This window comes from Ceratotherium simum, chromosome 23 (assembly GCF_057802395.1).
Source record: "Ceratotherium simum simum isolate JZ-2026a chromosome 23, ASM5780239v1, whole genome shotgun sequence".
Lineage (NCBI taxonomy): Eukaryota > Metazoa > Chordata > Mammalia > Perissodactyla > Rhinocerotidae > Ceratotherium > Ceratotherium simum.
Window position 1 is genome coordinate 219562 of NC_141922.1, and position 23692 is coordinate 243253.

Genomic DNA, 23692 nt, shown 5'->3' on the forward strand with positions numbered 1-23692 from the left:
CATGGCCTGCTATTTGCTACAAATACACTTTACTTTGTGAGACAACTTCCACCCCAGCCGGCAGGAGGTGAGCCGAGGCACCCAGGAGGAATGAGGAGTGTTGGTGACAGTGCAGGGCCGGGAGTCACGCCCACTCCCAGGGCTCTGGCTCGGGAAACCTGGTGACAAAGGCCAGGTCACCTGGAGGTCTGGAGGGCATTTGAGAGGTGGGATTGGTGCATGCTGGGTGTGAGTGGGGGCATCCAGGCGGCAGCTGGTCCCTGGGTGTGGAGCTCTGTGGAGAGTGTCTGATGTGGCTGAGGGTTTTGGTTAATTCACCACGGGAGCGTGAGAGGGGGGCAGGGAGGGCCTTGGAGAGCCCGGCACTTAAAGGGAGAATGGTGTCAGAGGGCCACAGAAAGGTCCTGCAGAGGCAGGAGGCGATGCTCAAGGTTGTGGTATCCGGACGATGCTGGATCCCAGGCGTTCCTGACTCCTGCCTCACGATGGAGTTGCGAGGATGAGCACTGAGGGCAAGTGAGGCAGAGGAGAAGCGCCTGGAGCCAACACCCTCTGTGGCTCAGGCACACCGAGGCAGGCACAGGCCATGGCGCCAGGCCGCCAACCAGGTGGGAAGCTGCTCCAGATTTTATCTGCGTTTCGGAGGCCTCAGAGGGCCAGAAGGCAGGGGCTCCTTTGCCTCGTGGATGTTTGGGGGATGTGTTTGGGGCCCCCTTAGTCCACCCTCCCCTTCTCTTGACAGACAGCTGTTTGTCTGCTCCGCCCTGTCCCGGGTCAGCACACAGGTTCTGTCGTCTGCGTTGAACCTGTCTCACCAGCCACCTGCTTCCATTTCATCCACCCTCCTCATTTGTTGTTCTTATCTCCTGAAGCAGAACTGAATATTCTGGAATTGTCCAGCAAACATACATGACAGGGCCTTTGTGTTTTCACTTTGAGTTTATCCTCAGCTCACTGGCATGAGCATAAAGGGGATTTCCTTCTGAATTTGAAAATATGTTAGCAAATCCCTGAAATATTTGTAAAATGTAGTTTTCTCACTAAGCTAAGAGGTGCCCTTTTTTCCAAATGCAAAGAAAGTCAGTTTTCAGCCCTGTTCTTTCCGAATTTTTTTTTATTGTGGTAAAATACACATAATATTTACCATCTTAATTTTTAAGTGTACAGTTTGGTGTTAAGTACATTCGTATTGTTGTGCAGCCATCACCACCATCCAGCCCCATAGCTTTTTTCATCTTGCAAAATTGACACTCTGTCCCCATCAAACACTGACTCCTCATCCCCCTTCTCCCAGCTCCTGGCACCCCCCCCATTCTACTTTCTGTCTCTACGAATTTGACTACTCTAGATACCTCATAGAAGTGGAATCATACACTTTTGTGTTTTGTTTTGTTGTGGTGAGGAAGATTAGCCCTGAGCTAACATCTGTTGCCAATCCTCTTTTTTTGCTGAGGAAGATTGGCCCTGGGCTAACATCTGTTCTCATCTTCCTCTACTTTATACGTGGGACACCACCACAGCACGGCTTGATAAGCAGTGCGTGGGTCTGAGCCTGGGATCAGAACCCTCGAACCCTGGGCCACCAAAGTAGAGCATGCAAACTTAACCGCTACGCCACTGGGCTGGCCCCTGTTCTTTTGTGACTGGCATATTTCACTTACAATAATGTCCTCAAGGTTCATCCATGTTGTAGCATGTGACAGAATTTCTTTCTCTTTTAAGGTTAAGTAATATTATATAATGAACGTTTATCCATTCATCCATAGATGACACTTGGGTTGCCTCCACCTTTTAGCTATTGTGAATAATGCTGCTATGAACATGGGTGTATAAATATCTCTTCGAGGTCCTGCTTTCAGTTCTTTTGGGTATATCCCCAGAAGTGGAATTGCTGGGTCATATGCTAAAACTATGTTTAATTTTTTGAGGAATTTCCATCTTACATTCCTACCAGTAGTGCACAAGGGTTCCAATTTCTCGACATCCTCGCCAACACTTGTTTTCTTGATAGTAGCCATCTTAATGGATGTGAGCCCTGACATTTTTTAACTTGCAGTATTCAAATGGACACTAACAGGAAGCAGCTTTCCTCTTGGAAAAGAACCCAAAAGTATTAGTGACATCTGGTAAAGTGGGTTTTATAAAAGGTGCATCTCTGAATCCCACTTCAGCCATATTTTTCCATATTTGGGTTCCATTCTGATTAAGCTTGAACTTTCATTCTGAGTGAAGGAAATCTGTTTCATTTCTGGAAATCCTATATTTCAGCTTTTATTCTCCTTTAAAGAAAAATAACTTTCCTGACTCAGAGGTTAGTCGGTCTTTCAAACAATTTTCTATTGAGCATGTGTAGTCTTTGTTGAGCATAGAAGACAGAGAGAGAGGACGAAAACATCACAGGCTCTGCCTTCAAGGGACTCAGGTCTGAGAAGGAGAAAAGTCAAGTACAGGACACGAGTCAGACAGGAGCAGGAGGTGGGGCCTCAGGAAGCACCTGAAGCCACAGAGAGCCCAGGAGGGGTGGTGATGAGGCTTCTCTGTGCTAGGCACAGGCTCTGTCACCCGGAGCTCCTGTGACCCACTTCCTCAGGCCCCCTCGACATCTACCTCCTTTCGCTCTCACGATTCCCAGCCCCTGACCTCCTCAGGTAACATTTCCCTGAGGGGCTCAGGGAACTTCTGCTTCTGTCCAGGGCCCTGGGGTCTCCTGGTTCCTCCCACCAGCTTTTGAGCTGAGCAGGGCTGGATCCAAAAGGCATTTCTAGAGATGGCAAATGACCCCTTAGAGCAAGGCTTTGATACACACCAACCAGTTCAGAGCCCACACCCCCAACCATCTCCTTGTCAAACTTGCACACACCAGGCCAATATTCCCCTGCCCTAAATCACCCCAGGGGCCAGGTATCGGACAACTAGAGATACACCTGCAGCCTGGAGCCTGCTGAAATTATTCAAACTATCCAATCCTAAACTTACTTAGTGTACCTGCCCTGCCTCGCCCACTCCTTCCTGCGAAAATCCCAATAAAGGCTCTGGGCCATGCTCTCCCCTCCCCTGTTCTGCCTCCCGACCGACTGGTGCTTCCTCCGTGGCCCTTCCTCCGTGGCCCTTCCTCCGTGGCCCTGCGTGGTGTGTCCTGCCTCCTGTTTCTAGGGACCGTGAGTATAAATGTCTTCCTTCATCACAATCATTTCTGAGTCTCCGTGTCTTACCAACCTGATTAAAACAAACCCCAGGCACATTTTAACACACTGTGAGGGCCGGCCCCGTGGCTTAGTGGTTAAGTGCGCGCCCTCCGCTACTGGCGGCCCAGGGTTCGGATCCAGGGCGCGCACCCACACACCGCTTCTCTGGCCATGCTGAGGCTGCGTCCCACGTACAGCAACTAGAAGGATGTGCATCTATGACATACAACTATCTACTGGGGCTTTGGAGGAAAAAAATAAATAAATAAAATTATTAAAAAAAAAAAACAAAACACACACACTGTGACTCCTGAGTGCCCAGGGATGGTGATGGCCTGGGGAGGGTCTCTGTCTGCTCCCGTGTATTGAAAGTATTATCGCTCTGGGCCATCTACTAGGATACAGAAAGTGCCCTTGGAAATGCATCTCCTGGAAAGTAATTTTTAAGCTGGGCTTTTCCCTGGGAACATTTACAGCTTGGAATCCCAATCCCAGGCTGTAAAGAGCTAGAAAGCAATCTGAGCTGGCCCAGAGAAGGGGCGCTGTGACCATTTGAGGGACCGTTCAGGCCCCTGGCTGTGAACGGTCCGTTTGCTCTGTGGGCTCGGGGCTCAGTGAGGATTGTGGGACTGGGGTGCGGACGCCTGAACCCTAACCTCCCCTAGGACCCCAGGAGGGTGGTCTGGGAATTGACTCCGCTCACTTCCCGTCTTTGGTTTGCGCCAGATTTCACTGTGGCTGTGTCAGGAACCCCGGGATTTGGTCATCGACCAGTCGGGTGTCAGGGCCCTCCCGACAAAGAGATCTGCGCACCCTCTGCCCCGCCCTTCCCGCCGCCGGGCTGTCCGTGTGAACGCGGCTCAGGCCCGGCGCAGGGCGCACCCCGGCTGGTGCAGAGGACGGAGCCGCCGGGGACGCGGAGGCTCCCGAAGACGCAGGAGCGTCCTCCCCGAGTCTTCAGGAGCTGGGCCGCCGAGGGGAGGCTCCCGCCGAGTCCTAAGGAAGCGGGGGTGAGCCCGCCGCCACGGGCAGGGCAGAGCGAGGATCTAGGGGAACACCCGGCACAGACGGCCCCGGGTCCGCGTGAAGCTGGGGAGGGGCGGGGGCGCGCGAGGGGAAGCCTGGGCCTGACCTCGGGGCGCGCCGCCCTCCGCCTGGGGTCCGGGTATACGACCCTCGCCTGGGCCTCTCTGCTCCTGGGTGGTCCGCACTGTCCTCAGCTCTCGGCTTCGGCGCCCCGGCCCTGCGGTGGTCGGCGCGGACCGCCCGCTCTTTCCACACGGACCCCCAGCCGGGGCCACGGCCTGGGATGGTGCGTTCTGCTGCAGAGACGCCCGGCACACTCAGTGCGGGGACAGCGCCCTTAGACTGGTGACCCGAGGTGCGCCGGGCCGGGGCCGGGCGACCCTCCGGCTTTCCGCCGGTTGTGCCGGGTTCCGCTCTGCCCTGTTGCCTGCGGGTCCTCCGCCTCCCGGGACTCTGGCCGGGTCCCTTCCCTGGGCTCCGGCCACGCCCTCCCCAGGCTCTCTCCTTTCCCTCACGCTCGGGCCCCGCCCCTCCCCGGCGCCCTGGTGGCTGGGCTGGGAACCACCGAGACAGCCGAGCCTCCCAGCCGCCCAGAACGGCCGGAAGTATACGGGCCGGAGCGGGCGCGCGCTCCGAGCCCCGTTTCCGGCGTCGCCGCGGGTGCGGAGCCTCGGGCGGTCCTCGGTGAGGGTGAGTCGGCCCGGTGGGTGGGCGCTCTGGCGGGTCTGTCCTCGGCGGAGTGGTCGTAGCCGGCCCCGCGTCTTCTCGCTTCCGACACTGCGGGCCCCGCGCTCCTGCGCGTCTCTTTGGGGAAGCGCGGGCGGCTTGGAGAGGCCGCGGGCGCCTGGCGGGGGAGGTGCTCGAGCTGCAGCCGCCGTGGCTCGTGGGGGCGGGAGGCGTTTGGCCGAGGCCCGCAGGCTCCCCCGGGGCTTTCCCGCCTGGTTCAGGCCAACTCCAGGCGGTCCAGACTCCCATTCCTGCATCACCACCCCCTTCCAGCGCCTCCTTTCCCTTACTTATGCCTCTGGAAGACCTGGACGTAGTGACAGTGGCAAAAAGGGCTGGCCTTGGGCGAGGTCGGCTGTTCGCCTTCTCTGAGACCTGGGTCCCGCTCAGGCCTGCTCTTCTCTACCGGGGACCGGGGGTCCAGCGCTGCCTGCTGCGCTCCTCCTGGCCAGGCCCAGGTGAGGGCCCATCTGAGAGTGGTCGCTGCTGGCTTTGTCAGCCTCGCTGTGCCCACGGCCTGGGGCTTCCACCCACAAGCCGCTTTCTGAGCCAAAAAGCTCCCCTAGGAAGCCCAGTTATTCTGACCTCCTGGGAGATGTCTGGGGAGGGGGCCAGGTTGATGTATGCGGGAAAGGGGTTCCTGCATCCTCTCCTCTTTTCCCTATAATCCATCATTCTGGTCCTTGTCTACTCTAATCTCCAGTCACACCATCTTCCCCTTGCAGGCTGTGAGGTTGGAGAGGCCGCTGGCTCATTCAGCCCCATTCCTTTCTGCCTCAGGCCTTTTCCACATGCTGTTCCTGTTGCCTGGAGTGGCCTCCCCACCTCCATCATCTCAAGGAGATGACCTGTCAGACTAAGTCAGAGTTTCCTAATTTAAATGCTTTCAGAGTTTCTTGTACTCCAGCGCTTTCAAGGTTGCTATTTTGCGTTTATTTGTGTGGTTATTTAACTCGTCCACTAGACTATGCTTCACGAAGGCAGAGGCCTTGTGCGTTGTTCACTGCTGCATCCTTAGTGCTCAGCTGAGTACCTGCCACACGTGGCAACCACCCCCTATGTGTCTGTGGAGTGATTCACACACACCACATACTGAGAGATGAACAAAGCTCTGGGGGGGCAGATACTCAAGTGCCATATCCACTTGGGCCCCGCTCTCTGTCTCTGCCAGAGAACATCTGGAGTTGAAGGTGAAGGATCGGAAAACACAGTACCTCCTCAACTAGCCGGGGAGTCGGGGGTGGGGGCCTCCCGCACCCTGATCTCTGACTCTTTCATAACTGCCAGCAGGTCTCTTGGCCAGGACACGTGGATGCCCACCCACCGAGCCTCATGGTAGGAGTCTGACTGCCTCCCCTCACTGGTCCTGTGAGGGCCCCCACCTCCTCCCTTGGCACCCGCCCTGCCCACTGAGCCTGGGCCTTAACCCTGCCTCGCCCCTCACTGTGGCCCTTGCCAGGCTCAGGCATGCCCGTCCCCAAGGTAGTGAACAAACTCCTGCCCAGGCTGGGGCCCCCGAGGCTCTCAAGGGGGGAGGGTTGTAGGTCACCGTGGTTTGGGTCCCTCCCCCTCCTGGATACTGCCCCTCCCCTCGATGTAGAGCCAGAGGGGCCTGGTGACTGCCTCGCCCAACCCTGTGGTGCCTGTGCCTGAGACACACCGTGAGACGGCACCAGAGTGGGGCTGGCACCCAGGGGTCCCTGGGGTGCTGGTGTGTGTCCTTTCAGGAGGCTGTGACATTTGGTGATGTGGCCGTGCACTTCTCGCGGGAAGAGTGGCAGTGTCTGGACCCTGGCCAGAGGGCCCTCTACAAGGAGGTGATGCTGGAAAACCACAGCAGTGTGGCTGGACTAGGTGAGGCTGCACCTCGGGACCCCCTCCCCCTGTGTCCTCAGTCAGCACCCACCTCGCCAGGCCTCTGTCAGAGGTTAGGCCCTCTCAGGCTAAGTGGGGTCTTGGGCCTATGAGTCCTTGTGGGTCAGAGCTGACCCCGGGAGAGGTCACAGTGAGCCAGGCAGGCTCCAAGCTTTGCACATGTCACATGACTCCATCCTCACGGGGTAGAGGGAATTCTGGGAGCTAATAAAGTCGTCTTTTTGCTTGAACTAATAGGTTAACTTGTTTTAAGACACAGAATCCAAACTAGAAATAGCTCAGACAATAAAAGGGAAATTATTGGCTCGTGGGGTCTAAGGAAATGGTTGCCTGGCAGAGCCAGGGCTGCAGTGATGCCCTGGGGGCCGCTTGTGGATACCCTCAGGGTACCCCTTGCCCCTCCTGCCCTGCTGGCAGTCATCTTCTCTCATCCCCCCGACCACCAGAGGCAGCCACTCTAGGGCGCTTCATGTCCGTCTGTGTTTTGTTTGTGTTCTTGCAAGATGTGCCCTGTTACTTGGAATGCACCTTTATGGAAGGGGTTTATGACCCCTCGCTGCATTGGCCCCCTCCGTCTCCAGCCCCACGGCATGTGAGCACCCTGGACCAGCGAGAGAGTGTCTGGGCTGGGGTCCAGGAGTGGGGTAGGCAGGGGTGAGGTGGTCAGCTAGGTGCCTCTCAGCGTGCTGGCCCAGGCCTGTACCCCTCTGTCCAAGCCAGCCTGGCAGGGCCCAGCTTGGCAGATGGTGAGAGCCTGTCATGGTTTGAGCCTGCATTTCTCTGATTCCTGCTGACCCTGAGTGTCTTTCACTTGTGTTAAGAGTTTTTTCAGTACAGGCTCTTCTCAGAGCCTTGGCCCGTCGTCTACTGGGGGTGCTGGGCCCTATTGATCAAAGGTGTTTATTGTTTCTTGTATTAGATTTCATCGAATCTAAAATGCAGTGTGTTGTGAAACGTCATTATTTTATGTACCGTTAAGAGGTAGAAGACTGCTGATTATACTGCAACACAATTTTTTCTTATCATTTAAATTTTTATTTTACTTTTTAAGAGCGCTCTTAGACTCATTTAGACATGGTTTAGCATGTGTCACAAACAGAAAGAGAAGGACACATGGAGTAAATGGGCTTGGGTATATTTCATGTCACCTCATGTCCTCTGGTTAATCACTCTGGCTTGGTTTCCACGTCCACACTTTGACCTGATGGCGTCCTGTGGGCCATCAAGAGTGTGGGTGACGCAGCCTTTCTTAAGTCGCTGAAGTTTTCTTCAACGAGGCTGATGCTCGCGCTTTCTTGGCCAGCATTTGGCAGCCATTCCTTCCGTGTGGATCTGGTGACAAACCAGACGGCCCCATCGCTGTGCCCGTCCTCCTTTCTCAGGTCTGGTGTGTACATGTGCAGGTGACTGAATTGCAGTCAGTGCTCCGGTGACAAACGCTTTGCTTCTCCCATCTCAAAGGTACGCCCTGCTGCTCTTTTCCACGGCCTTCTGCTCCTATGCTAACTTCTTGCTTCAGTGTCAAGTCACAGGATAATCTTTTCGAAGATGGGGTGGAGAGCAGTGAAATTCAGCATGTGTTGCCAATGACTCCGCTGAAGTGATGTTTGTCTCAGTAGCTGTGGCCCAGTTTTTGTGCGCATAGGCACAATGGCAGGTCACTGCCACCACCCGACGGATGATGTGGCCCAAGTTTAGAGTACATCATATTCCCTGTAGGTTTGTGCTTTGTCAGCATCTTTTCCCATTTCTCTTGTTTGTTAACTTTGCGAGGTCGTGTTTTAATGTAATTAAATCTGTCAGTTTTTGCCTTATGGGTTGTCCCTTTGAAGTTTTATTTAAAAGTTCTTTCCTGCTCTGAGGTCATCGCCTGTGTTTTCTCCTGTGGATTTTATTTTGTATTTGTGAGGAAGATCAGCCCTGAGCTAACATCCATGCTAATCCTCCTCTTTTTGCTGAGGAAGACCGGCTCTGAGCTAACATCATTGCCAATCCTCCTCCTTTTTTTTTTTCCCCAAAGCCCCAGTAGATAGTTGTATGTCATAGTTGCACATCCTGCTAGTTGCTGTATGTGGGATGCGGCCTCAGCATGGCCGGACAAGTGGTGCGTTGGTGCGTGCCCAGGATCCGAACCCAGGCCGCCACTTAACCGCTAAGCCACGGGGCCGGCCCTTTCCTGTGGATTTTATAGTTTATCTTTCTCATTTAGATCTGAGCTCCAGGTATGTGTGCAGAGTTAAGTAAGAATCTTGTTTTATTTTTGTCCATGCTGAGCCATTTCCCCAGCATCATCCGCTAAACAATCCATCTTTTCCCGGGGATTTGTGGAACCACCTTTTTCTTGTGTGCAATGGTGTGTTTCTTTTTTTTTTGAGGAAGATCAGCCCTGAGCTAACATCCATGCCAATCCTCCTCTTTTTGCTCAGGAAGACCGACCGGCCCTGAGCTAACATCTATTGCCAATCCTCCTCCCTTTTTTTCCCTTTTTCTCCCCAAAGCCTCAGTAGATAGTGGTATGTCATAATTGCCCATCCCTCTAGTTGCTGTATGTGGAACGCCGCTTGGCTGGACAAGCGGTGCGTCGGTGCGCGCCCAGGATCCGGGCTTGGGCTGCCAGCAGTGGAGCACGCACACCTAACCACCAAGCCACGGGGCCGGCGCCGCAGTGGTGTGTTTCTGACCTGGCCTCTTCCTCGGTCTCTTATGAGCCAGCTCGCCACTGTTTGGTTGGTTGTTTTCTTTTTATTCTTTTTAAAATTTCACTTACCTACTCATGGGTAATAGGATAATTGTTTCAGATAAATTTAGAATAAGTTTGCATTCCTTAAAAATTGCACTGGAATTTTTCTTGGGAGTGCTTTGTATTTGTGGATACTATGAAGAGGGCTAACATCTTTCTGATGTTAACTGTTCCCATCCAAGACAATGGAATGTGTCTCCATTTATTCCACCTACCTTCTGCGTCATTTATTAGAGTTCTGGAATTTTCTCCAGAGTGGTCTGGGTTTTGGCTGATTTGTGAATGTATCTTTTTTATGTGACTATATTTTTAGCTGGTTATTGCTGTTGTGCAGAAATGCTGTTGGTTTTGGAGGGTTGATCTTGTATTTGGCAGCTTAGTTGAACTCCCTGTTGTGTTCCAGGAGGAGGGGCCTGCAGGTGAGAGTTGAGTATTTTCTCTCTCTGCCCCCATGTATCCTGACCTGTAGCAGTGCCCAGAGCACCGGGGCTGTGTTAGACAGGACTGCTGAGTGCAGGCCTGCTTTGTTCCTGATTTTAAAGGGAATGCATCTAATTAAGAACAGAAGAAGTTGGCTAAGGAGTTTTGTTTTTAATTATAAATAAGTGTATCAAGTTGTGAATTCTTTTTCTGTGTCAATTGAGGTACTCATGATTTTTTTTCTTTAGTTTATTAGTATAGTAAATTACATTGACATTTTGTTGTATTCCTGGAATAAACCTTACTTAAATCATGATATTTACATATAAATTTTGATACCCTTTTGGACTCAGCTAACTAGTATTGTATCTTGGATTTTTGCATCCCTGTTAATAAGCGAAATGGACTTATGTTTCTTTTTGTGAATTATATAGTTTTGGCATTTTTTGGCAAATGGCATTTGGCATAGAAGTTTCATAAAATGAGCTGGGCAGCTTTTGCTATCTTTTTAAATTTCTGGATGAATTTACATAGATGGAATTAATTGAACCTCCACGATTTTGGTAGAACTCACCTGTAAAAGCGTCTGGGCCTTGGGCCCTTGGGGAGGGAGGCCTCCCATTAGCATACGTTTCTTTGATACTTAATGGTTATCAAGCTGGTGGATTTCCTCCTGTGGTAATTTCGTCATTTCTAGTTTTTCTACAAATTGATTGATTCATTTAGATTTTCAATTTTTTTAGCATGTATTTGTTCATAGTACTCTTTTTATTTTTAATCTCTGTTTGTGGTTGTTTCCCTTCTTTATTTTATTTCTTGGCGGTGTTTTTTCGCTTTTGACCTTGATGGATTTTGCCACAAGACTTGTAATTCATCTTTTCAGAGAAGCAGCTTTCAGTTTTGCTGATCTTTGGTGGGTTGGGTGGAGGTTGTTAGGTCTTTGTTCTCTATTTCGTCGAATCCTGCCCCACCTTTACTATTTTCTTCCTTTTTATTTATTTGGGTTTGCTGTGTTGTTTTGTTCCCAAATTCTTGAATTTAATATTTACCTTATTTGTGTTCAACCATTTTTATTTGTAGTCAGTGTATTTAAAAAGGTAAAATTTTATCTTTGAGTACTGCTTCAGCTGCATCCTACAAATTTTGACTTCTTGTAAATACAGTTGCCTCTTAGTATTTCATTGTTTAGTGTCCAGTAGCCAGTGGTTTTGAGCTGGCTGTCATGATGGCCTTCACGTTCAGTCGTATTTTGTTGGACATGCAGCCTGTGGACTGCCGTGACTCCCTTCATGGCTGGCCCCAGGATGTTTCTCTGAGCATTCCACGTGAGCGTTCCATGTGCTTCCTGCCTGCACCTGAGGCCTGCGACCTCGGGTCTTTCTGCCGGCCCTTCTCCACCCCATGGCCGGAAGCTGGAGGGAAGCACCAACCAGAGGGCCCTGGACGGGCTGGGAGCACGCAGCCGGCCCCCAGCATGGGGGCTGGTGGCCCCCAAAGGCGGGTGTTAGGTGGGCGCCACAGGTCTGCACCACTCACCAGTCTGCCGAAGCCCCCAGGGCTTCACACAAGGTCATGAGGCTGGGGGTGACTGCGTGAGGTTTGGACCTTAGCACCTTCTGGTTTGAAATCCGTTTAATTCGTTGGTTTATTTTTGTTGTTGCTCTTGTCTTGTTCCTTAGGCACCCTGGCTCTGGAAGTGTCCCTGCCCTCTGCACTGAGGGACGGCACGTCTCTGCCGAGGGAAGTGCTGACAGTGCCTGGCTTCTTTCTCTGCAGGATAGAGCTGGCCAGTTCTTTGCAGACTCTTTGGTGACAGGGTACCCTGGGGATCCTGGCCCTGCTGCAGATGGGGACAGGCTGGGAGTCCAGGCATCCATTGCTGTCCATCCTCAGGAGCTGGACAGATCTGGACAGAGAGGGCCACTGCCCAGACTCTCACCCCCTGATGCTCCCTTCACAGGCTCTGCCTGCACCCCAGCCGTCACCCCTTTACTCCTAGAAACCAGGGGGCTGAGCTGTGTGCTCCCAGTCACGCTGACACCATCTCATTCTCTGCCGTCCCCACAGCAGGATTCCTGGTCTTCAAGCCTGAGCTGATCTCCCGGCTGGAGCAGGGGCAGGAGCCATGGGTCCTCGACCTGCAGGGAGCAGAGGGGAGAGAGGTGCCAAGGACCTCCCAGACGGGTGAGACTCAGGCCTGTGGCAGAGAAGCTTCCAGATGCAGGGGTGAGGAGGGGTTCAGAAAACCTACGCCCAGCAAGGTGGCAGGCTGGAGGCGGACCCCAGGGACCAACCATGCAGGTTTGCTGGGCTGCCATGAGGCCATGGGGTGGGCCCATTGACGGAAGCATAGACCAGCCGTGGGGCTGCCTCGGGAGAAACTGGACTACAGAAAGGCAAGGACACAAAACACCTTTTCGTTATGACAAAAACAAAGTTTGTTTTTCAGCCACATTTTGTTCAGTTTCTAATTTTATTAATACTCTTACTGAGCAGAGGTACAAACATGTGGATCCGAGGGAGGCACTAAGCTTGGCTCTGAGCAGCCTCTCAGGTGAACATCAGCTTTCCCTGATGGCCCGCCCCAGCCCCCTAGCAGCTCCCTCTAGAGCTTATCAGGGCCCTGGGTGACCCCAGCCTCTCAGATCAGGCTCCAGGCGGTGTTAGTTTCCTGGGCTGCTGTAGCAAAGCAGCACAAACTGGAGGCTTAAAACAACAGACTTGTTGTCTCACAAGAGAGACAGAGGTCTCTTGTGAGACCTTTGGGGGCCAGAGGTCTGAAATCCAGGCATCGGCAGGGTCGTGTCCCCTCTGAAACCTGTAGGAGAGGGCTCTTCCTGCCTCTTGCAGCTTCTCTGGCCCCAGGCGTTCCTGGGGGCTTGTGGCTGCATCACTCCAATCCTCTGTGTCACACAGCCTTGTCCTTGTGTCTCTGTCTTCTCACAAGGGACCAGCATATTGGATTAGGGCCCACCCTACTCCTGCATGACCTCGTCTTAACTAACTCTATCTCAGCAAATCCTGTTTACAAATAAGGTCGTATTCTAAGGTCCTGGGGTTGGAGGTTAAGCACATCTCTCGGGCACAGTCAGCCCATGACAGGGGCACCTGCCCCCTCACAGCGTTGGCTCCCATGGGGCCCTCTTGGAGTGATGCCATCACCTCCAGCCTTGGCTGAGCCTCCCTGGCAGACACGTCACCCAGTTTGGTCAGGGAGCTGGGTTGCCTGCGTCCTGGCCAAAGAAAGGAAGTCCTCCTTCTTGCCAGCCTCAGTATCCCATAGTCACTGCTGCAACAGGGCTGGGCCTGGCCCCCACGTGGTGGTCTCTGGGGCTGTCTGGAAGCAGTCAGGAGACTCAGCATTGTGACAGTTCAGGGGTGCTCTTCCTGCCTGGAAGGGCCTCCTGGAAACGGGTCACCGAGTCTGAGGCCTCTTCACACACACCACTGTGAGGACGGCGGCAAAAGTGTGGGCAGGAGTGTTGGGAGCCTTGACCACACACCCTGCCCCTGGCATCCTTGGCTCCATAACTGAGGGCCCTGCCTTCTTGTTCAGGCCCCTTTCTGATCCTTCCTGGGAGGAAGGTGAAGCTATAGCCTGGCCCAGTTAAAACCCAGCCCCCGATTAAATATTTCCAAGGTTGGGGGAGACTTCAAAGAGGGCACCATGGAGAAGAGCCAGCCAGAGTTGGCAGAGTTAGGTAGTGCAACGGGTTTGTGTGCAGCAAACGGTTTTTATGGTTACAAGGTGACAACAGAGAACATCCCTGTGATGAGACTAGAGCTGCTCACGTTTCTGAGCACACAGGGCAGGAGGCCAGCCTCGGAGATGGACGTGGGAACATGCCAGAAAAATGTACATGCTCAGAGGTGTTACTTATGCCTGGCTGGTGCAGGGTGGCGGGAGAAGGCAGGGCCTGCAGCTGTGGCCCCACCCTCCATCACAGCCACCCCTGTTGCTAGTGGCCTTGGTGCCTGTCAGCCAGCAGGAATACACATCCCTTCTTGGAGGGAAAACCACCTCCAGAATGAGGCTCTGTTTTTCAGTATGTGCATCTTCTCAGAGGTTACCCAGAGCTCGTACAGAAGGGCTTTCATGCTCCAGGGGAAGGGGAGGAGCCCTGGGCCTCAGTCACGGGTCCCCGAGGGGCCTTGTGGGCAGCATTGTAGATAAACAGCCAGACACTAGTTAAAGTGGTGAGGACAGATTTCAGCCCATAGTAATGGCTGCAGTGGGGAAGAGTCCAGCGTGGGCTAACTCAGTGTCTGTGTTCAGAGGTGCCCGAGGCAGGTGGAGGCAAGTGGGGCTGCAGAGCCAGGGGAGGGACAGGTTACAACAGCAGGCCGGGGCTGGTCCAGGTGACCCGCCTAGCACTTGTGGAAGTTGGGACCTTCCTTCCCACAGTCGGGAGATGGCCTATCCTCAGGTGTGACTGGGGCAAGCAGTAGGTTCTTCTAGAGGCCTTGAGTTTTCTCAGGCAGGTGCTTTAGGGGGGCTGGGTCATCCTAGGGACATGGCCTTGAGTATTTCATCCTTGCAGGCCTGGTCGAGAAGAGCTGGGCTTGTCGGGAGAGGGTCTTTGTCAGAGGAGGCTGTCGCTGGTAAGTGGGGCAGGAAGAGATGGGCTGTGCTTCGTGAGGTGTGATGTGGGCCTGGAGGGAGGGAGTGTGTGGTGAGCTGATCCAGACAGGAGGCTGTGGGCCATGGAAGGCAGGGCCGTGTAGGGAGGTGAGAATCTCATAATGTCACCCAGGCTCCTGCAGACCAAGTTACAGGGAACCAGGGGGAGGCCGACTCCAGAGCGGGTAGGCGGTCTGTGGCGTCCTCGTCCTGCTTCATGTGGCATTTCCTTTCTTTCTCTTGTGCAGCCGGGTCCTGGGCTCATGGCTGGCTCGGCAGGCAGGCATCTCCACCGCGCTTTCGTGGCCGCCTGTAGGGCCTGTGCGTTCCAGTGGGAGGCAGAGGAGAGCAGTACTGTGTGGCTGCTCCCGCCCTGCTGAAGGAGCAGGTTTGCAAGGTGGTGTGACTGTGCGGCGAAGACCAGGCGGGAGATGCCCTGTGTCTTGAGGGCACGGAGAGGTTGAAAGAGCGTGGATTTGGAGAACAGACCTGGGTCCATTCCTGAACCTCTCATTAGCTGTGTGACAATGGGCAAGTTGCTTAACCTCTCTGAGCCACAAGATCCTTATCTGTGGGCTGGCGATTCCACTACTGACCTCATTGGGTGGTCGTAAAGACTGATTGAGGAATGACCAGGAACTGTTCCTTGTTCATAGAAGATGCTTGTGCACGGTGGCCCCTTCCACACCCCAGGACTGACGGAGATGTAGATCACTGTAGCTGGAGATGGTGCTGATGCTGGGGGCTGGCAGTAGCCCTGTATCTGGGCCCTTGGGTTTCACTGTGGGGTAGAAACGGGCTGGTTATGATTCTGGTTATGAAATTGGTTATGATGCTGGTTTTGAAGTTGGTTATGAAACTGGTTGTGACGCTGGTTATGATTCTAGTTGTATTGCTGGTTATAAACCTGGTTATGAGATTAGTTATGATGCTGGTTATGAAGCTGGTTATGACCCTGGTTATGAAGGTGGTTATGAAACTGCTTGTGATGGTGGTTATGATTTGGTTGTGATGCTGGTTATAACACTGGTTATGAAGCTGGTTGTGACCCTGATTGTGATCATGGACACCAGGGAGGTTGTCTGACTTCAGCAAAGGTGCTCTCTGGGATTGCAGGGTAGGAAGCAGGCTGACACTTATTTGGAGAGTCCAGAAGGAAAGTGGACGTCAGGAAGGCCTCATGGGGGCCAGGCAGGAGTAGGCGGACCCTCCAGAAACCAAAGGGAAGGGGAAGTCAGTCTGGGCCAGTGGGTGTGGCCCCCTGGAAGCCGAGGGGCAGACTAGCGTGGGACAGGGTCAGGCGCAAGTCAGAGGGAGTGGCTTGGCAGTAGCTGGAGGAAGCAGAGTTCAGGCCTGGGGTCCCGCTCAGAAACCCATGATGCCCAGCCCTCTCAGGCTAACCCTTGTACCCCCTCAGCAGCTCTTCTGCCTCACCTTTCTCAGTACTTACCCATCCCTCTGTTCATAGTTGTAAATCCCTCTTTCCTCATTCTCCACCTCCTCTGGACCCAGGAGCCTCTGACCTCTCAGCCTAATCCTGCCTCTCACTGCGCTTCCCACCCTCTCAGGCTCACTTGGCTTCTTCGTGGGTTTTTCCTTGTACCAGTTCCCTGTGGCATGAGCCTCTCTGCTGTGTATCCCCCGTGTAGGTGGGTGGTTCTTAGCCCTCTGCCAAGTACACAGTAGTTGAAGGAATGCATGAAGTAAAAAGTATGAATGAAATGAAATTTTGAGAGCTGTCACAGGTGTCGACTTCTTGTGGCGTCTTCCCAAGTGGGGTGTGTCGGTGCTTGGTGGAGGCCATCCTGGGAGGGAGCTCAGTTCCCGGGGATGCTCTGAACCCCACGCCCATCTCATCCTTTCTCTGAACACAGGGATAAGGAGCGTTTCATTTTTTGTCTTTCCAGATTCCACAATTAGGACTGATAGTGAGCAGGCCTGTGAGGACGTGGACGTTCTGAGAGCGGAATCCCGTGCGGTGAGGGTCAGAATCCCCCCACAGAGTCCTGGCGTTGGAGACGCCTCTGATTCTGAGGTCTGGTCAGAGAGGAAGCCAGGCTTCCTCTTCCAGAGAAACCGCTTAAACACAGGGACCGTGGCTCCCAGGAAGACCTTTGCCAAGGAGGACGCCCAGGGACGTGGCGAGCTGGGGAGCAGTGGTGGCCTGCGTTGTCAGCCGGGTAAAAGTCAGGGCAATACTGCAGAAGGGGCATCCCGAAGATGCGACATGTGTGGCAGGAGCTTCAGATCTGCTTCCAGTGTTGCTCTGCATCAGGAAATCAGCACACAGAAGAGACCTAGCAGATGTCACGAGTGCCAAAAAAAAGTATCTGATTGCTTACAGGGGAAACATCAAAGTAACTGCCATGGAGAGAAGCCATATGAATGTGAGGAATGTGGGAAAGTCTTCCGATTGTGCTCACAGCTTAATCAGCATCAGAGAATCCACACTGGAGAGAAGCCATTCAAATGCACTGAGTGTGGAAAAGCCTTTCGCCTGAGCTCAAAACTTATTCAGCATCAAAGAATTCATACTGGAGAGAAGCCCTACAGGTGCGAGGAATGTGGAAAAGCCTTTGGTCAGAGCTCCAGCCTCATCCACCATCAGAGGGTCCACACGGGAGAGAGGCCCTATGGCTGCCGGGAGTGTGGGAAGGGCTTCAGCCAGCAGTCGCAGCTGGTCAGACACCAGAGGACTCACACTGGAGAGAGGCCCTACCCATGCCAGGAGTGTGGGAAGGCCTTCAGCCAGAGCTCGACCCTCTCTCAGCACCAGCGGATGCATGCTGGAGAGAAACCCCAAGCCCCAAGAACCCTGGATAGTCCCAGTCTTATTGCCCATCAGAGGATCCATGCTGCAGAGAAGCCGTTTAAGTGCGATGAGTGTGGGAAGGCTTTCAGGTGGGTCTCTCGCCTCAGCCAGCATCAGCTAACTCACACTGGAGAGAAGCCTTACAAGTGCAACAAGTGTGCAAAAGCCTTCGGTTGTAGCTCCCGGCTTATTCGCCACCAGAGGACTCACACTGGAGAAAAACCATTTAAATGTGATGAGTGTGGGAAAGGCTTTGTCCAGGGTTCACACCTGATTCAGCACCAGAGAATTCACACTGGAGAGAAACCCTATGAGTGTAGTGACTGTGGAAAGGCCTTCAGCCAGAGCTCCAGCCTCATTTACCATCAGAGAATCCATAAGGGAGAGAAGCCCTACGAGTGCCTCGAGTGTGGGAAAGCTTTCAGCATGAGCACACAGCTCACCATACATCAGAGGGTCCACACAGGGGAGAGACCCTACAAATGCAGTGAGTGTGGGAAAGCCTTCAGTCAGAACTCCACCCTTTTCCAGCACCAGATAATTCATGCTGGAGTGAAGCCCTATGGATGTAGTGAGTGTGGGAAAGCCTTCAGTCGGAGTTCCTATCTTATTGAGCACCAGAGAATACACACTCGAGCCCAGTGGTATCATGAATATGGGAATACCCTGGAAGGTTCTGCCTCCGTGAGCCGTAAAAAAACTAATACTGTAAAGAAACTGCATAAATGTAATGAATGTGAGAAAATATTCAGATGGCGCTCACATCTAATTATACATCAGAGAATTCACACTGGAGAGAAACCTTATAAATGTAATGAATGTGGCAAAGCCTTTAATCGGAGCTCAAGGCTGACTCAGCATCAGAAAATTCACATGGGATAGACCTTTGTAATTCTGTATAAATGTGAATAAACCTACAGCCTTAACTTACTTATTTTATATGGGATCATTTATAATGAGAAAGATTTAGAACATTGGGAAAGATTCAGAATTGCTCTCTTGAGAATATCCAGAGATAATACAAAGTGTATGTTCATTTGCTGGAATGTTTGACTTTGTCCTGTTCCATGAAGCCTGTGTCCCTCGCGTCAGGGTACATGTGTGCAGAGTTCTGAGTTCACCGAGGGGAGGCCCCAGGTCCTGTGGATGAGAAAAGCCTGGTGAGCTCTGCCAGACGAGCAGGTGGAAAGGACTTACCCAGAATGTCCTCCTTTAAGCACCAGTTTCTCGGCCTGGCTTCAGTGGTCAGGATGTGTTAGCTCACGTTAGTGGAAGTCCAGAATAGGCGTGCAGAGAATTCCCTCGTGCCTCCTTCACTGACTCCTTTTCGTTAAATCTCATCCCCCGTCAGAGCACCCCAGGGATGCAGCCATGCAAGGCCAGAGCACCCGGGTGCTGGCCTCTGCGGAGAAGCCGGTCAGCGTGACTGCCGTTCCTCAAGGGTGGACGTGCACGGGCCCTCCAGAAACAGCACCTGGGCCTGGGGACCTGCTCTGTAACTGTGGGGCGCTGCTTGCCCTCCCCGAGATCCAGAGCCTGTCTGCCTCTCTGAGCGTTGTCATGGGGTGGTTACAAGAGTTAAGCTGTGTAAAAGAACTCCTCTCACCAGGCGAGTACAAGCAGCTGCTTGCATCACACCCCTGCCCCTCCCACTGCAGACCCCGAGCCCGTGTCTCCAGCCACACCGAGCGTGTGGGCCTGGGCCTCAGCACTGCGGGAGCGTCTTCTCGCAGCCCGGCAGGTCACGCAGAGGCCAGGGTGTGCACTGTTGATTGCTGCTTACCACACTTCCTCAGAACTCCTGCCACGCAAACTGCCAGCTGGGAGGGTCTGTGAGCCGCCAGGTGAGCCTGGTGCCTTTGCACGGAGGTTGGCTGGAGACGGAGACTGCTGAGCAGGAGTCGGCATGTTGGCGTGGGCACGTCGGTTCCCAAGTCCCACAGGGTGACGGCCCCAGTGGTGCCGTGTACACTGCGTGTGTGTTGCCGAGAAACAGCTTGGGGAGTCACCACGTTGACAGCAGTGAGCAGGCCTGCTCGCTCTGTTGGGAGCTGGCAGGGTGGGGCCTTTACCTCATCCCTCAGGGTTTCCTGCCAACACAGCCTTGAGAAACAGCCCCGGTGAAGAGTGGTCAGGGCCACTTGGTGCTCTTGCACTCGCGGTAAGAACATGCGGGGAGGTTACCTCTCCCAGCACTCGGCCCTGTGCCCGGAGGCTTTCTTGCCAGAACTTGAGTTTTCACATGGGTCGGCCACTCCGTCAGCCACTCTGGTGAATCTGACAAGACAGGCTGGGACCTCTTTTTCTCACAGAGCATCTAATTAAGGCCTCCAGATGAGGCCGGCCTGCAGTGTTGACCCCAGCCCTGCCCCAAGGTCCTGGACCCACCAGCTGAACAATTCCAGAGGACCAGGAGTCTTACTCAGATGGGCTACCACCCAGTACCACCCACTCAGGACCTGCCGATCTTTGGTGTCATTGCCAATAATCACAGGGGCAGTATCTGGGCCCCGGTGACCCCCCCCCACTTCAGATGGAGAAGCCCGTTTCTTGCACATGTAGGCAGGTAACCAGAGGGGGACGGGTCACTTCAGAATTTGTTGCAACACTTATTTGGGTCACCATCACCCTGGGTTTTGGTTGAGCCCATGGGCAGATCCCCGAGACATTGCAGCCTTGATCATGCGTGGCACAGCCCCAGAGTAGGTTACAGATTTGTATCAGGTGAAACAAGTGCTGGCCCCTTGTTTGCACTGGGAGTTTCCAGAGCTTTTTGGTGGCATTGGGAACAGCAGAGTTCAGGACGGTCGAGTCCATGGGAGTTGCTGTTTCCAGCACGTGGACAGGGATCTCAGCCCTGCAGTAGGTCAGCCTGGTTGCCGGTGCAGCTGCTAAGCCAGGTGCACGTGTCACGTGTTCTCTGGCTGCAGTGCTGGTTCTGGGGATGAAGGTTGTCCCCCAACCTGCACCTGCACCTTCCCTCCCCAGGTGCCAGGACGCCGTGAAATCAGTGTGCCCAGTTCAGTACATGGAAGTGTCTCCAGCTGTCCCCTCCTCCACCCAGAACTTGTGTCCAGAAGGGTCAAGACCAGAGGGCCAGGAACTTGTGTAAACTGCAGAGATTATGGACATGATGTCCCCCACCTTGGCTGCTGTGCTCAACTAGGTGGTCACCACCTTCAGGTCTGGACAGGGGTGGGCCCTATCTGAATGGGCTGTAAATATTCCAGGCTCTGTGGGTCACCCAACAAGGAGCCAAGAGTCACGGTCCTGGGTGGACACGCCACACTCCTGCTATCTCTGGCACCTGGTGCTGTTGTGTGCTGACAGGGCTTCTCCAAACGACCCCACCTCCCTCGCCGCCTCCAAGCCCACATGCTGTAGGAAGGCAACTTGGTCACTGAATGCGCTGTCCTCAGAAGGGAATCATCTCCCAGCCACTTCCCAGGTGATGACGGGACAAAGCCGTGGAAGGTTATATGGACTCCCCCAGATTCCACCCCGGGCTTAATGCTGCCTTCTTTCCCCTAACAGCAACCACAGGCTGGCCAAAAGGGCCCAAGGCTTCAGCCTTCAATCCCTCCAGCACCTGAACCCTGTGGGCTGACAGGGTTCTAGATCAGGGGCTGGCAAACTATGGCCTGTGGGCCAGATGCAGTCTGCTGCCTGCTCTTGTGCAGCCTGTTAAAGTAATCAAACCCAGGCCATTAGACTGGTGGCCCTAATGGCTCGGTACCCATGTGAGCAGACCGAAACCTAAGCCAGAGTCACTTCCTGTAAATGCATTCATATCAGAGACAATGAAATTTGGAAACAGCCAATCACCAACAGCCAAGGAGGCTTTCCCCAATGAGGCGACTGCTGGAGCTACAGCCTGTCGGTTTCCTTGCTCTGCTTCTGCATCTTCTCTATAGAGGCCCCTCCCAGCTCCCGTTGGCACAGCGCTCCTGACCACGTTCAGTTTGGTGCTGCTGGTTCCAGTCCACGTCTGCTCAAACACACTCTTCAGGTTTTTAATATGCCTCAGTTTACCTTTTAACAGGCCTAAGAGCTAAGAGTGGTTTTTACATTTTTAAATGTTGAGGGAAAAAAACAAGACTTTTGTGACATTTGAAAGTCATATTGAAATTAAATTTCCATGTGACCAAATAAAGCGTCCTGGCACACAGCTGGCCCATGTGTTTGCGATCACCTCTGGCCGCTCTGGTGCTGCGAGAGCCGAGTTCACCACACTAGCCGTCTCACCTTGTTAACTTGGGGAGAAACGTCATGCTCTCTAGCCTTGGAGAAATGATTTTTTTTCTCTCAACTCTTTTTTTTTTTGTGAGGAAGATCAGCCCTGAGCTAACATCCATGCTAATCCTCCTCTTTTTGCTGAGGAAGACCGGCTCTGAGCTAACATCTATTGCCAATCCTCCTCCTTTTTTTTTTTTCCCCAAAGCCCCAGTAGATAGTTGTATGTCATAGTTGCACATCCTTCTAGTTGCTGTATGTGGGACGTGGCCTCAGCATGGCTGGAGAAGCGGTGCCTCGGTGCGCCCCCAGGATCTGAACCTGGGCTGCCAGTAGCAGAGCGTGCGTACTTCCCGCTAAGCCACCGGGCTGGCCCTCTCTCAACTCTTAATGTGCTTTGTTCACTTAAACGTCCCAATACAACTGAGAATTCAATGGAAAAGCCTACAGCCCTGTGTTCCAGTCTAAAGACCAGCTGCAGAAGTATGGGATGTGGAGTCCATGTGAAAAGGACGCCTGATACTTGAGGGCCTGCTTGGTGTGACATTTTGAATTCAGACTACTGCACAGGTTTGAGGTCCCAGGAATGCTCGAGAAGCTTCTGTGCATGTCACGTGTGCTGCTGGTTCTTTTTCGGGGAGAGAGGAGGAGGGCTATCCGTAGGGTGGTGCACATTTTGGGATATTCTGTTCTACTTTCAAGCTATATTTCCCAATTTGGGCTTCAGTATATATGACGGTAAACTCATTTTAAGAATTTCCAGAACTCTGTTTCAGGGTAGATTTTAAAATACTCTGGATTTCTCTCTTGGAGACAGTAAATTAAACCCATGACTTTGACCTGAAATTGCTTTTTATCTCAATTATCAGATTAAGCTTTGATATGTGACATTGGATTGGAACTATTTTGAGCTTTCTGGAAGCTTCACAAATAAAGTGGGGGTGGGGGTCAGAGCCCAGGTGGGTTTACACATCCCTGTATGCCCAGTGCGTGCGGCTTACACTCAGAGCCTGGGAAATGGTTGTTCAATGAATGAATGATGCATTTGGGGTGCCTCCAGGCTTTGAGGTCAGGACGTTAGGGAGAGGAAATACCCGGCTTCAAGAGTTTCCACAGAGACCTAAATAAGGTCAACAAAACTGAAAGGTAATTTTCCAGGTGTAAACATCTGTTCTCTGCAAGGCCTTGTGCGGGCCTGGGGGCAAAGGTGGACGGGGCCAGCCCCTGTCCTCGAGTCCGGGTCTGTGGTGGAGACTGACCACAGATGAGGGTGGACAGTCCCTCTGTAGCCTGGGGGAGTCCTGTGGGCACACAAGATCTGCCCACCCGAGCCTCGAGACAGCTGGGTGAGGGAGGTAACAGAGTTACCACCCACCCACTACCTGTTTTGTACAGCTCTGGAGCTAAGAATGGTTTTTTAAATGGTTGAACATATTGTATGACACATGAAATTAAAATTTCAGTGCCTGTAAAAACTTTTATTGGAACACAATCATGCCCATTCGTCTACATATTGTCTCTGGCTGCTTTCGTGGCATGATCGACGGCAGAGCTGACAGAATCGTTATCATCCTGGAAGCTAAAATACTCTCTGGCCCTTTTCAGAAAAGTTCACCAATGCCCTGAGTTAGAGGATGTGGGTGAGAAGGGCCACCCCCACTGGCCTGCAAGTTGGTGCACCACAGCTGGAGGGACCTGCTCCAATCAGATCGTGTCTGTCCCCACTGCTCCCACAGTAAGGCCAAAATCCTACGTGCGGCCTTAAGGCCGAGGCCCCTCATTCCCTCGCTCCGTCCCAGCCCCAGGAGCCAACAGTCCTGGGAACAACCCATTCCCCATCCTGTCTCACGCAAGCCACTTAACCACCTGCACCTTGACACATCTTGTGTCATGTGCCTGCACGTCCCCCAAGACAGAAGTACGAGGGCTCACAAACTGGGACAAACTCAGAAATTCCCTGGGCCGGCCCCGTGTCTTAGCGGTTAAGTGCTCGCGCTCCACTGCTGGCAGCCCGGGTTCGGATCCCGGGCATGCACCGACGCACCGCTTCTCCG

General features: G+C 53.3%; 1 protein-coding gene across 1 annotated transcript; it reads left to right on the top strand.

Annotated features, from left to right (window-relative positions):
* The first annotated feature begins 586 nt into the window (after nucleotides 1-586).
* ZNF7 (zinc finger protein 7) lies at nucleotides 587-22484 on the top strand. The gene is made up of 7 exons (XM_087447090.1): nucleotides 587-608; nucleotides 3912-4195; nucleotides 4317-4901; nucleotides 6228-6272; nucleotides 6665-6791; nucleotides 12040-12156; nucleotides 16501-22484. The coding sequence occupies exons 1-7, from the start codon at nucleotides 587-589 to the stop codon at nucleotides 18285-18287; spliced, it is 2967 nt and encodes a 988-aa protein (XP_087303216.1). The 3' UTR covers nucleotides 18288-22484.
* Nucleotides 22485-23692: the final 1208 nt, after the last annotated feature.